This window comes from Falco punctatus (genome assembly GCF_963210335.1).
Source record: "Falco punctatus genome assembly, chromosome: 2".
NCBI lineage: Eukaryota > Metazoa > Chordata > Aves > Falconiformes > Falconidae > Falco > Falco punctatus.
The window spans coordinates 102,786,102-102,800,489 of record NC_137581.1 but is presented as its reverse complement, the minus strand read 5'-3'; the positions used below and the strand labels follow the sequence as shown (position 1 = coordinate 102,800,489).

General features: G+C 39.6%; 1 protein-coding gene across 5 annotated transcripts in view; it reads right to left on the bottom strand.

Moving 5' to 3' along the window:
• The window catches only part of APP (amyloid beta precursor protein), a 229,270-nt gene that overhangs the window by 70,903 nt on the left and 143,979 nt on the right, over nucleotides 1–14,388 (bottom strand). For all 5 annotated transcript variants that reach the window (XM_080374444.1, XM_080374445.1, XM_080374447.1 and 2 more), the window contains one exon: nucleotides 1,774–1,907. In XM_080374444.1, the coding sequence (XP_080230570.1) occupies nucleotides 1,774–1,907 (134 nt within the window). The remainder of the gene's footprint in view (nucleotides 1–1,773; nucleotides 1,908–14,388) is intronic.

Genomic DNA, 14,388 nt, shown 5'->3' with positions numbered 1-14,388 from the left:
ACATTTTCTGGGCGCCACTGCATCTCATTAGTTTTTCCACAAACCATAAGCTTTGCAGAAAACAAAATACACAGTTCACCCGAATACTGCCCTTAATTACTAAGCTTAACCTTTACTTGCTGGGATTTTGGAGACAAACCTGAAACTGCAGTGAGAATCTGAGGACTGCTCCCGGGAAACGTGCCCTTTACACTGACTGTCCTTCACTTTGATGAAATCTGCTCCTACAGCATTTTTTAAAACAAGGCTGTTTCAAAGGGAGGAAATAACCAGCAGCCGTCCACGTGCCTAGCTGGGGCAGGATCTCTCTCCTCCATCGTTCCAAGCTGGCCCTTCCCAAACCAAGTACTACAGGCACACAGAGATTCGTTAGGGAGAGGACTGGGATGAGCCGCTCCCTAGGCAGGAGCGCAGCACACTGCTGCCTTGCCAGCCATTGCTCACCACGCTCCCAGCTCACCCCATGGCTTCATGCTGGCTCTGAGCCAGGTGCTGCACACACCCACGCTCAGCAACACTCACACCTCGGCCACTGGTTGTTTTAATGAAGTTGTTAACCTTCCAGAGGATGGGAAATGATACCACTTTAAAAAAGCATTACATTGGTACTATTTTCTCTCTTCATGAAGGAGACAGCTTGTTTGGGCTACAATGCTTGTCAAGCAGAGGAAGAAGAGGAGCACATGTTTTTCCATCTATTAAATGTAATATTCTCGGCATCTCATTTGCACTGATCAGATGACTGCTTCAGGTAAGATGCCCTGCTCCATTTATTAGAGAAGTGCCAGGCATAGCTACAGTGCCAGTAGACGGGGACGTATTCGAAGAGCTTAACTTCAGGCTTACTCAAACATTTCAGCACAGAGCTAAAGGTTAATGTGTCAAGTAATACACAGGAACACTGAAAATGCAACTGAGGAACAAAGTTACAATGAAAAACTACAGTAAAATAGCTACATAGATATATGGAGTGCATCTGAATAATACTACATTATTTTTTCTGTTTTTAAAAAAATATGCATCACAGGCTTTCCTTTAAACCTCTTGTATTTTTAATTTGTTAGCGCAGAACTGTGACAATTTTTTCATTTTTTAATTGGCATTGCTATTATAAACCTTATTTCTGAGACAGTGGATAGCTCATCCCTGTTTATAATTCCATGGGATTATAAACAGTGTACAGTTTCACGCTACACAAATCTTTTTGGTTAAGGGAAATAAAAAAGTTGATTCAGTTGGATTTCAGTTCAGTTCCAAAGCAGTGATTTTTGCCCTTTTCTTCAGCTTTAGATGCATTTCATGTTACCTTGAGGCTCAAGATCATTACAGGAACATAGGCGGTCTATATTACCCCAGGACATGGCCATGTATGTGTACAAACAGAGAACGAAGCTAATCACAAGCAATCTCTATCAGCTGCTGCAAAGGATGGATGACTAATACAGTGATCAAGATCTTTACTTTGAAACAAGAATAATCTCAAAACCCAGATAGTCTTCCACACAGAAGGCAGTGATTTTTAACCCTTTTTTTTTCTTTCTCCTTTTTACCAGCACAAGTAACTGTAGCGACTTACAGTTGCAGCTGTGACCCAACAGCAAAAGTTATGTCCCAGCCAGCTGAATTTCTAGACAGGGTCAGAAAGGCAGTAAATGGTGTATTTACAGCACTGTAACCAGGCAGGGCAGTGGGCTGAAGCTTTGGGAAATATGACTATTGTATGACTTGACAGACAAAACTCCCACATTCAAGAATAAAGAAATTTCCCCTTACCTGAGACATCCTTTCACGGTGCTTAGCTTCAAGTCTCTCCTTGGCTTTCTGGAAATGGGCATGTTCATTCTCGTCTCCAGGTGTCTCCAAGTATTTGTCAACAGCATCAGGAGTGCTAGCAGCTGTGGTAGGGACTGAGGTAAAATTGTGAGATGGGGAGAGGCAAGGGAGAGAGGAAGAAAATCAGAATTTCAACTTTAGTATAGGTAAAGTTTAGTCAGACCCAGCAGGCAATATCTGCTCTAAATTCCACTGGAATAAAGCCATTCATTTAACCTCAGAGAGATACAAAACCATAGTTTAGGTGGTTATGTTACACACAGAAAACACATCTAAATATACAAGGATTTCACCCCTGCCCCATTTTATAAACCAGGAGAAACTCCTCAGAGTGAACAAAGCAACGTTATTCAAACAGGCTAGAAACTGTTGCCAAAAAAAATATTCTAAGGAAAAGGTGCCTGGCAATGACTAAAATACATAAGCTAAAGAAAGTCCCTGGCAAAGTTACATGCTTTGTGTATTAGTTTATTTTTCAAAGGTAAATTGTAACACTTGAGTGCCAATGTAAATACGTTTTAAAGCACCTAAGGACCCCACAGTACTCTAATGAAATACCTCAAATCCTTCCCTTAGTGACAGCTTGGCCTCACAGACATTTACTTTATTAGCAGCAACTTTGATTAAGAAAACCACTCATGGATGCTGGAAATAATCAGCAAGCTTGCACTAATTGCTAGCTATTTCTGTTGGATAACCAGGTGATACCTATCACACTGGTAGTGGAAAGATTTGCATTTGGGGTAATACAAGCAAAGTGAGCAACAGTTCCCTCTCTACACAGTGACAGCCAGCAACCCCTACATTAACTCGAGTAACATTTCTGTGCTAGGGCCACACAGCAATTTAAAAAACTATCCAATGATGATCAACTATTCCATTTCAACTACATTGTCCCTAAATACTTTATTACATAATTAGTTTAATTTCCCTGGTCACACTTAGTACAACAACTGCAAAATTAAGTTTAAAAATTCTGACAAATTAACAAAGACCGTACAACTGGTTCTGCAGGATTTTTTTTAGAAAATGTGTTTGACTACATGTACTATAGTTCACTTACAGAGGCAATACATTTCAGTACATAGACTAATACAAGTACAGAAAAACCCAGGATCCTCACATCCTAAATATTTCTCGATGACTTTAACAAAAGCAAACTTTAATCTGACCATGAGAGTAAGTAACTAACATCCAATATTTATTTATGACTACTTCCCCCAAACAAACTGAAGCATAAACACACCTATGCTAAATCATTAAAAAAAGTTTTTGGAAAATCATCAGTTAGTACGTGTTAATCTCAAGGCAATACATCCTCAAATTTTATGAAAAATTTAACCTGAAATCCAACCTTTTCCTCCAATTTTCCCCTAGATGTATAACCCCAAAAGCAAAACAAAATTTCAAAAAACAAACAGAAAGTTTTTGTGGTTGGCTTCATTTGAGGTATCTCTACATATTCTCTGCAACAGGCATAAATCGTTTTGGCTGCTGTTGGTATAAACTGTGCAATGGATTTTTTTAAGTTACTGGATCAAAGGGAAGGCCTTGCTTGTCTCCACACAAACAAACAAAAATCTAAAAGCAAAAAAAAATATCCAATTCAGAAGTCATAGGCAGTGCAAATGATCACTCCTCCCACTGTTTTTAGATTTGTTTCATAAATATTTAATTACAAGTTTACATTTTGTGAAATTGTGAACTTTGTTACTGAAGTACTGTAGCAATCAAACAGGAACAAATAAGCTTCCTGACAAGTCACAAAAATCACAGAAATAGAATGCTACTCAGTATTTTCAGTGCTTACTCTCACAACTTCAGACAATTTAAAGTCTGTGATACTGTTATGAAAGCATAAAAATTCTCTTTCTTTTTAAACTCTTAATGATAACAACCTGTCTTCAATGTTAATGTGGTTTGTGCTGGGGTGGTGGCTGCTGGACAGGCTACAGCCAGTGTAAACAAATCCCCAAAACAAATCACCCAAAGCTCGGACTGACTGAAAACATTTCTGTAATGTTCAGAAGCATTCCTAAATATCTTTGCCTTTTAATCTCTCACGGACCAATTAATTTCATCTTCATCTTTCCTGAAGCTGCAGTTAAGCGTAGTACATTTCAGTCCCATTTAGAAAATGAAAATTTTATTTCAAACCAGGAAGGAATTTACGAGTGGCAGTCTGAGCAAAGGCCACCCCTTCCAGGCTCCCCTTTCCCGACAGGGGCTCACCAAACACCCCCAGCCAAAAGCAGTGAGTACCACACTGTTTAACTAACCTTGCTGGATTTTCTTTCCATGACTAATTGCTTTTCTTTTTAGGTTTTTTTTTTGTTATTCCCCAAAACTTGATGAGATGGTCTGGCAATGTGTTCCACAGTTTTATCAGGCTCTGTGAGAAGAGGATTCCCCTCTGCCCACCCCTTCCTCTCACTGCCTCTGCAGGACACAGCAGGGTTTAGTATGGGAAGACGAAATGGGGGGCAGCTCTAGCACATTTGATATCCTTCTCCATCTTTTACAGTTTTTTTTTTTTTTTTAAACTAAAGTCTGTATAAATGTGAGTGGAAAGAAGTGCTGATCTAAATAACTACCAACAAATTATGCAAATTTAACCTTTAATTTATTGAACAGGGAAAAAGGTCACCAGCATTTGCACCGAGATCAGTTAAGCCACCTGCACATTCAAGGTCTGATTTTCAAAAGCTCCCATCTCACATGTGCGGCTTTTACAACCCAGATTTTCAAACAACATGCCTGCTTCTACCAGGATGCTTGCTGGTGTGTTTCTGAACAGGTAAGAGTGCCTGGTGCTGAGGATGTAAGAGCACCGAGTCCCCTCTAAAGCTGCACAAAACCCAATCAAAGCAGCGACAAGGTGGATCTGGATGCCTTTGATGGCCAGGCTGTGCCCAGGAGCATGGGAAAGGCTGTGAGGAGCACACTGACAGCTGACCACAACCTGCTCCTTCAAGCTAATGCTATAAAGGGCAATGCTAATGAAGAATGGTTAAGAAGCCCCATCAGTTACACTCATCCACCAGGCAGTGGACTACTAATTTGATTTAGAAAATCTCTACTGGGAAAAGATTTCTGACAACAGCTTTATCGGAAAGAAGCAACTGAGGTCTGGTGGTTGGAGAACAAAGCTAGGCAGAAATAAGTCTGGAAATCCAGACCAGAAATAAGCCACCCACTTTCAGTAATAAGTGCAATTAAGTATTTGAACAACTTATGCACAGATATGCTGATTGGCCCCCAAACATCCTTGAAAACATCCTGCTTTGGCATCTCCTTCTGAAACCCAGCCAGTGAACAGGTGTGAAAATAAGGGGTAAAATGGCTGTTTTCTCCCTCCCAGCTTGCTGCTGGCACCGGTCCATGCCCAGCGCATGTCAGAGCTGGCTGCGCCTGCGCAAAGCCAGCCCTAAGGACTCAGCCCACCTACCGCTCCTGGGACATTTACTTGGCTGCTTGTGGCTGAAGAGTCCAAAACATGGACTAACAGAGCCTATAAAGACAAGTATGGCCTTCTGTCAGAAAAAATACATGCATGTTGGTACTGACTTAAAGAAAAAAAGTCCCCTGTACAGTAATGGTGGTACACTCAGGGATCACATCTGAAGCAGCAACAGTTCTGAGGCTTGGCGTCTCCACCTTCCATGTTCAGTCTCTTAGCTTCCAAAATTTTGTTAAACTAGATGAATGCTCCTAAAGTGGATTAAAAAGCATGTTGTTTAAAAATGTCTACTAGTTTAACTGAATGAGATTCCAGGCACAGGTGATGTGAAGAGACTTAACAGATGAAAGAGAACCCAGTGTTCCAGAGGGATGGTCTTTCCTTTCTTAATAGTTGGGTTATCTCATTGACTTTATTACCCATCAAGGCTCAAATACTTTGTCATAAAAGATTGCATTCAGTTTCTGTAATATTTCATAACTTGCATTAACAGTCAAAGAATAATTACAGGTCAGTGTTGCAACCTTGGTCTGAAAATATAATTAAGTGTACTGACATAGAGAAATCACATGTTTAGAAGTTACATTCCTTCTTCAACTTTACTTGCAAAGACTGATCCTATCTTCCTTTGATAGTCTGTAATTTAAATAGTTGGTATGGCATCAAAACAACAGGCAGCTTAGTAAATCCCTCACAGAGACTTCTTGGTAAGCAAAAAACCCCACATACCATACTCATTATTCCTTATCTATTGCCTTAACTGAAGTTGATACTTGGCATCTAAACTACATTTAAGTTATATTTTCTCATATAAGAATTCTTCTGTGTAAGAACTTCCTGACCATGCATAGCTAGAAATTGGCAATCATGCTTTCACTGCATCTCCATCAGTGCAACCTCCGTCTCACCAGCCCCAACAAATGCAATTTTGCCTTGCTCATATCCGTCCATTTGACACTCCCCTCAGCCTTTAATTGCTCAGATCAGTCCCCTTGGAGTTCTTTTATTCATTGTATGCTTGGGAGGAGGTCCCCAAAACAAACTTTTCTCAAGCATCTTTGCAATACTCTGCTTCAAGTTCATTCTCTTTTGATTTGTCACCATAAGTTTAAATATTTATGAGGGAAAAACCCCATTAAATTCTTTACTTTTTACATCAAATGAAAATAAATACAAGACAGAAGTATTCTCTTGAGCATGCCTTCTCCCAAGATGGTAAACAAGAGTTATCAAGTTCCACAGAGGGAAAATCAAACCAAACCAACAACAAAATAAAAAACCCCAATAAAACAAAACACCCCCCCCCAAAAGAGAACTGTGATTAGATCCAACAAAACAAATTACAGCAAAAACAGTGTCTACTGTAACACATTACATTAATAAAATTTACAGTGCTTGAAATTATCAATGGTCAAAATCTTGTATATGAAAACATTTGTATAATTTTCCTTTTGAATCCTAAACTGCACTCAGTTGCTTATGAAAAGTCCCAGTCCAACACTAGCTCCAGGTGTGGTTCAAGGGTGAAATGTAAGTGTGAATTTGTATTGATGAAGAAACTGTGGAAACAGAAATTAATCACTTGCATCCACTAAGGGCAATAGTCAAAATAAAAAATTTAAATAGATGATACTAGAACTCATCCTGTTACTTCTCCTAGGCACTGAATGATAAGTGCTAAGCACTCACAATAAGTGAAGAACTGCATAAGTGTGTTTTTCTTAAGATTTCATCTACGCTATTCAAATTTGGCCTCAGCTTCACCAAGATGCAAAATTCACCCAGTTTTCATGCCAGAGAAAATAAAATTCAGCAGATACGGGCAATTCATGCTGGAGATGGTGGGAGAGGGACACATTTATCAAGTAAAGTCTTGAGAGGTAATGTCCCCTTTACTGCTAATTTGGGAAGCAGTAAGACAACTGAATATAAAGAGCCTTTGTGATGAAGCAACAGGTTGTCCCAGTGTGACTGGCTTAGTGAATTTGTATAACAACTTGAGTTTTTTATGAATTCAAATAAAAGATTTCGTACTTATTACATGAAATGCTTTCTTGCAACATCACTACTTACAAAGGCAGATTTTTAGAATTTAAAATGTTAGAATTTAAAATACAGAAGCCTCGTGCTATCTCCTGTAGTACTGTGACAGATTAGTATTGTAGCTAGTTGCTGTGATTAATATTTTCCAGCACTAAAGGCACTGTCAAAAAAAACCAAACAAAAAGCATTCCTGGCATGAAGCAACTTGCAAGCCCTGCTGCTTTTATAGGCAGATGGCTGCCAACCCCCCCATAAAGCTCACAAGCAGTGAAAGGGCAGTATCACCCAGTCCAGGTGAACCTGCTCTAGACATGGCCTGACTTCCATCTTTGAGCCTCCTACTTGACCTGAAGCTCACAGAGTCTCTGAAATTGTACAGATAAAACAAGCAATCACCTGTTAAATGAAACAAATGATTAAAATGTGCTACCTAACTAAAAATTGAGTATACTTTACCATTCTGCTTAGAACGCACTACAGGTTTTTAATGCCTTAGACATGCTCTGGAAGTTGGCATGCAAGTTTAGATGCCAAAACATTTCACTTCATGCTACCTAGGCTGGTATCAAGATCCCAAACAAGGAACAAATGGATAAAGGAAATCACTGACAATCAGAGTATTAAAAAAGTACATACTGCTATTGGCAGGAACTCCGAACAGAAATTAAACTAGATACTGCAAAAAGCTCTATGTCATGAATTTTCCCCTCACTGAAAAGCATGACCTGGAAACACATTAAGAGCCATCTCATCAGTTATCAGTGACAGAGGGATACTGATCTGCATGCAAGCTGAAGTCAGCCTCTATAAAAAGCAGTAAGAGTGGGTCCCCCATACTGGTCTTGTGCACAATATTTTAATCTGTATTTAAGAGGGTGTGAAATCCCACGTATATTATGAAATTGTAGCGTTTAGTATGTTCCTTTTCATATGTTCCATTTGAAATTGAAATAAAGTATGTCACTTAAACATCACCGAAAGATCTAGCAAGTCTGTAAGTTTACAACATTTAGTCTAGAGAAGAAATACCGTTCTAAAATCACCCAGAAATCTGTGATTGTGCTTTAAAATGATAAAAAAATAAAACAATGCATGTTAACATTTAACCTTACAACTAGATTTCCAGGCTTTATGTAAGGAAGGAGGCAACTGACACCACCGAATCCTGTTGGCTACATCTGTTGTTAGCTGCAGGAGTTCAGTGCGATGATAGCCCCCCTATCTTATAAAAGACATTTTAATTATATGTCAGAGTTTTCAAAAACTGACTGTGCCACCAGAGTAGAGTTGACTCCTGGTTTAGATGCAGAACAAACGAAAACACGGCAGCATGAATTCCACTCTGCCCTGAACAGGTCACACTGCAGCTGCAGGAGCTGCGGGGAGAGCCGTCTTCTATACCACAGCTGACAGATAAAGCCCATTTCAGACAATGAATTTTCCCAGCTTTGAAGCTCCTTTTGTCCCCAAATTAAGACTTGAACATTAACGTAATTTCAAAATAGTTTTTGTTAAAAAAATAAATATATTTTCTATAGATTTAAGGATGTTTAACAAGCAACAATTAAGAGAGTGAAAAAAACTGTACAATAGATTATTCTTCAGTATCACAATAAGACAGAAATCATTCTTTCAATAATGGCAATTTATCATCTTCTGCTTATTCTTGTCAATACATAACCATTCTGAGGTCATTAAATCTGAATTAACTGCCTGATAGAACCTAATGACTTCCAAGGAGCCATTATGGCCAGTCACACAGTAGAAGTTTGAGTCCCTATATTGAATAGAAACTGTAGACAGTATTGAACACCCTTATTAAAAATCAACAGAGAGCAAGTATGTGGTCTGGCACGCTGAAGGAATTGGTAACAAGATCCTTGAAGCTTTCTACTTCTAGGACAATTATATAGCAATTCCCATGTAGCTGGATGATGAATGAAAAAATTCGACAGTTAGCTCCTACCTAATAGACAAATCATTTTTGTCACACCTCACAGCATCGATCAGATTTGTGGATAGCAAAAAGAGTCTAACGCCCTGCATGACAGGACAGACCCACTTTTTCAGATCAAAGCAAAGAGACTTCAGAAAGGAAGCAGAATAAAAAATCTTGGGGTTTTTTTTTTCTGTAGACAATGTGTTCAGGTATTAGTATTCAGTATTCATACTTTCAGTATTCGTAGTATACAAGTACTTGTGACAACAGAACATCCTCAGGTTTTGGTTCAGTCCAATTTCAATGTACTATGAGAAAACCAAACTCATATTGCACCCTTTCATCCTTTGCCCACTATTCAAGAGAAACCCAACTGCTGTCCGTAAAAACTAATTTGTCCTGCAAAGCAAACTACAGCTAGACAAAGGAAAGATGTGCTTTTAGCATCCATCTTGTCTCCTGCCTAAGAGAGGCTCACTGTTTTTTTATAGGACACAAGTGAGCAACAATAACATGAGCTATTTGAGATAACTCATATTGGAGAGAAAAAGAATAAAGAATGAAGTAAATAACCATGGCAGGGTGCAGGGGTGTGGTGACAGTTTATTAAATTGATTACTACTTAGGAAAAAGCCTTTGTCTTTAATTAGGGATCCCTTAACTTGGACGGTGAGCTCAGGGAGCACAAGGACAACTTTAATAAGCAGGTGGTGTTTGTCTTGAGCCCCCTGAACAAGCAAGATATGAGCAGGAACATTCAGACAATAAATATTTTGTGCAGCTGTGGCATGATGGTAACTCCACCACACTTGGGCATCTGGCCAATGTCCCTGGCATGCGTGAACCTTGTGAATCATGAGATATTGCATGCCTGCACTTAGCCTAAACTTAAAATGCATACACTGTGTAAACTATTTTGTTTTCTCACTGAGTATAAAGGCGAGCAAGATCTGGGACTGGGCCAGAAGCCTCACCTACGGGTGGACACGCCACATAGGAATTTTCCCAGTTACCAAGAAGCATGGTGCCAGCTGCAATGAGGCTTCCCAGCCAAAGTGTGGGCCTGGATAAGGTGTTAATTGGCGATGTATCCTTTTCTTAGTCTCTGTAACGCTTTGCAGTAATGATCTGATGCTTTGTTCCTATTGGTCTTTTATCCTATTGTGCATAATAACTAGTATTGTTACCTTTTACTATACTGCATGCTATTTTTCCTTTATAGTGTAATATAACAAACTGCATTTATTATATTTGATTTGGAATTCATTTTTGCTTGGTATCCAGTCAATCAGCAAAAGAGGGGGAAGGTGCAAAGAAGATAAAACAGAAAGACTAAGTTAAGGGTGAAGGGGCAGGGGTGAAGACAAGACAAAACAGGGGTGGCCTAGATGGAAACTCTTCTCCAGTTTTTCTTTTTTTCTGTGGGATTCAGGTGAGGGTGGTATCTGCACTACAGCCAGGTAAAAAAAGCCAAGCAACTAATTCAGCAACATTAGAAGGGTATCAAAACCAAGATCTCACTTAAGTGCTAGAACATAATGTATTCAGCACTTTAAATATTTTTCATTACCATTTCTATTCAGCAAAATGATGGAACAATAAGGAGAAACAGCATGGTGATACTGAAACAGCAGATGAAACCAGAGGAAAACAAAGTTATTTTATTAACAGAAATAACAGGTGTATAGCTCAGAGTATAGAACTCACTGAAATAGCATAAAAATACAGGAACTAACTACGTAACTAAAGTAGTGTGGAAAGTGTACCCTAAGGACTCAAACCTTTGAGAAACTACTGAAGGAAAAAAAAACAAACAAAAACCCCCCACCCAACAAAAAGGCAGGAAAAAGCCCTCTGGGATATCTATTTTAAAAGATCAACTCTACTTTTCCTCACGGCCAGCTGTGCAAATGAAGCCAAGCAGCTCAACCTAACTTTAGTTTCCTTAAAGAAAAAATTAGACCGAAAATTGGGAATCCCAAAGTAAACCAAGGTGTCTATGGAAAGGACAGAAATGGTAACGTTCTTGGCATTGTTTTATTGAACTGAACCTAGGGAAAAATACCAAACCAAACCCAGCTTCTACAAGATAGAGAGGAATCTCCCGGGCTTGTTGGACTATGTATTATATCTGAATGTACCTAATGAATATCATATATAGCAAATGTCGACGTTATTTCTTGCTTCATTTCTAATTCCACATGCTGTGAGAGAATAGCCAGTCTTAAAAGAGAAGATCATTTATTCTCACAAACAGCATGAGCTGAACAACTTTGGCTGCCAAGAGACAAGTCTGAAGACGACAGACAATCTGATTTCCAAATTTCATTCAATCCATAATATTCTTTTCCAAGATCCTAGCCGAGGTCACCCTTTGTAGCAGAAGATTTCCTGCAAAAAGGTCACTAGGTTGATTGGAAGTATAATACAGAAAACTCAACTGTATTGCTCTTATATATGCTTTCACCTACAACCTGTATATGAAAGGCAAAACCACTGCATTACTGAAGTAACAAATCAGAATCTCATCCCTCCAGATTTTACTGTGTAAGGATAATCCTCATCAAGTCTGTTTTGTGATGTGACTGCTCTTTTAGTCAGCAATACCATTCCCTCTGTGTAATAATTTTGCAGCACTATGAAAGCCAGAAATGAAACACTCCGGATTTGAAGTACTGAGTGAGTAACTACAGCTCTGTATGCAAGATACACGATCTTTGGAGATCTTTGAGTCTGCACATAGGCCCATTGCAGAACTGGGACAAAGAAACACATCCATATGGCTCAGCTTCAAGGGGAGGAGCCAAAAGCAAGCTGTAAAAACGTGATGTTTAACAAAACTGCAATCCTTCAAAAGTCAAGATCTACTACAAGTCCTTATTCATGCTGTTGTCCAGCCTTCATAAAAATATTAAGATTTTTTTAGTAACACTGACAAAGGCAGTAATAATCCTCAGTTCCTACCAGGTATGTGAAAAGGCTGACTTCTTCCAACAAGAACCAGAGTATGCAGCTTTTAGAAACTCTTATACTGACCATTAAATAAGATGCTCAGCACAAAAGGCCAACAGCTATTCTTCATTTAATCCTACTTTGTTGGACATGAAATAAGGATGAAGCCCCCCCCTGCTTTTTTTTAATTTATTTCTGGGGAAATAAACAGGTTCTCTCACAAGAGGTGTACTTTCAGAGGTAGACGACCTTCATTTGCCTTGTATGGACCAAGACAAATGCCTGCAGTATCCAAAGTTCTATGCAGGTAAAGAATGTTGAGTTGTGTCATTTTCCCCTGCTGAGGCTACTTAGATGCAAAGTAGTAAAAAGTTCAGTTTTTCACCTGTTTGCCATTACTAGTTTTGATGGTCACCATCTTGCCTGGGATCAAATAACCACTTATGCGTGATACTCACCCACATGTGACTGAAAAAGGTAATCATCCTTTACAAATTCTCTATTGGCCATAATAGTAAGGAATGAACACAGCCTCATCTTGGCTACCTGAAACTAAATGTGCAAGCGCTCAAGTGGCTTTTCTAGGCTTACCACTCAACATACACCTCTCTCTGCAGTGTTTTTCCTATGCCTCTAATCTGCATAAGCCATTCGTCTTCAGTTTACTTTTCTTTCCTCCTTCCATGTCTACAATATTAACTGCTCATCAGTATCACATACCTTGTATATTTCACTGCTTAAATATTTCTTCTTTAAAACTACCTTTTTCTTTTCCTACTGCTGTCCTAGTTTAACTTGTTACAAAGTCCCAGTTTTTCTTGCCTGTCATAGGGCATGCAGAGACAAACCACATTTTGCATCTCTGGAGACATCTTGCCTAACACAGCAATGCAATGGTTCAAAATTTCATTCTATTGCATAGTTCTTCTCTCTTCACTACATCTTTCGTTTTATTGCAGAAGGTGATCACTGTCCATGAGGTATCCTTCTCACTTGCCTTGTGGTAGACTTTCTCCGCATCCCTCCATGGCGTTTTGCCATGAACAGCTTGAAAAGATGCCGAGATTAAATGCAGCTGGAGCACCAGAGCAGCAATCCTGCCTCCACAACTGCATTTGCTCCTGCTCCAATAAAATACGGGTCAGCTCCTCTGTTCCATGACATAGCACACCTTATGAGGGCTCTGCCTGCATTTGCGTGTATTTTTAAGCCTTTCTCTTACTGCAAACATTTTTAGGCGCCGCCTGGAAAATATTTTACTGAAAGGAGCCTTAATGTGCTGCTTCTGTTCTGCTCCTCCATACTCTGTGAGCAGTCAGGGCAGTCAGATATGTACTCACTCTTTAACGTGTCAGATGTAAATGGCAGCTAATACTTTCCCCCCCAGGAGTACGTGCTGGCAAGGCAGATGGGAAGGGAGCATACATGAGGCTCCTCCTGAGCTCAAACCCAGCTGATAAATCCAGCATCTGATTTATCAGCTTCAATACTCTGTAATGGAGTAAGCCTTCCTTCTCAAACCAAAAATCACAGTGCAAACACTGTTTCTTCAGGGAAAATGATCATTAAAATATATGGTTCATTCTAAGTGGGAGCTGATTTACATCCATGTGTATCACAGCCCTTAGGGAAACCTGAAAAACCTGATTGTCATTTCTCCCCTTTTCTTTGCAAACACACACAAAGTATTCACTCAAACTAAAACCAATCAAACAAACAGAAAAAATACCTGGAAATAAAAATTCTGTTCTTCTAATGAGCTTATATTGCTTTGATTAAAAAAGGTCAGAAATAATACATGAAAAACCACTGTAAACACTATGAGCTATTTTTAAACTTACCTGAGGTTTCCCTAAGGTTTGTGTTTTTTCCTGCACATGCATTGTAGGTGCACACACAGACACACACAAACATGTCAGTACGCTTCGACAGAAAGTTAAGAGAAGGTGAGTGCGGAGGCCTCATCTAAGGAAGTGTTAGGCTTTCAGCTACCTACTTGCAGACTCCCCATCTACAGCACCACGCAGTCACCCACTACCATGCTGGGTTAGCAAGAGGCTAATGAGGATCTAAGCGGTGAGCAGAGGTGTCGGACAGACCGCGGCCGGGGGTTAGTGTGAGCCCAGGCTCGCTGCCACGCGGTGGGAGCCAGGGAGGCGTG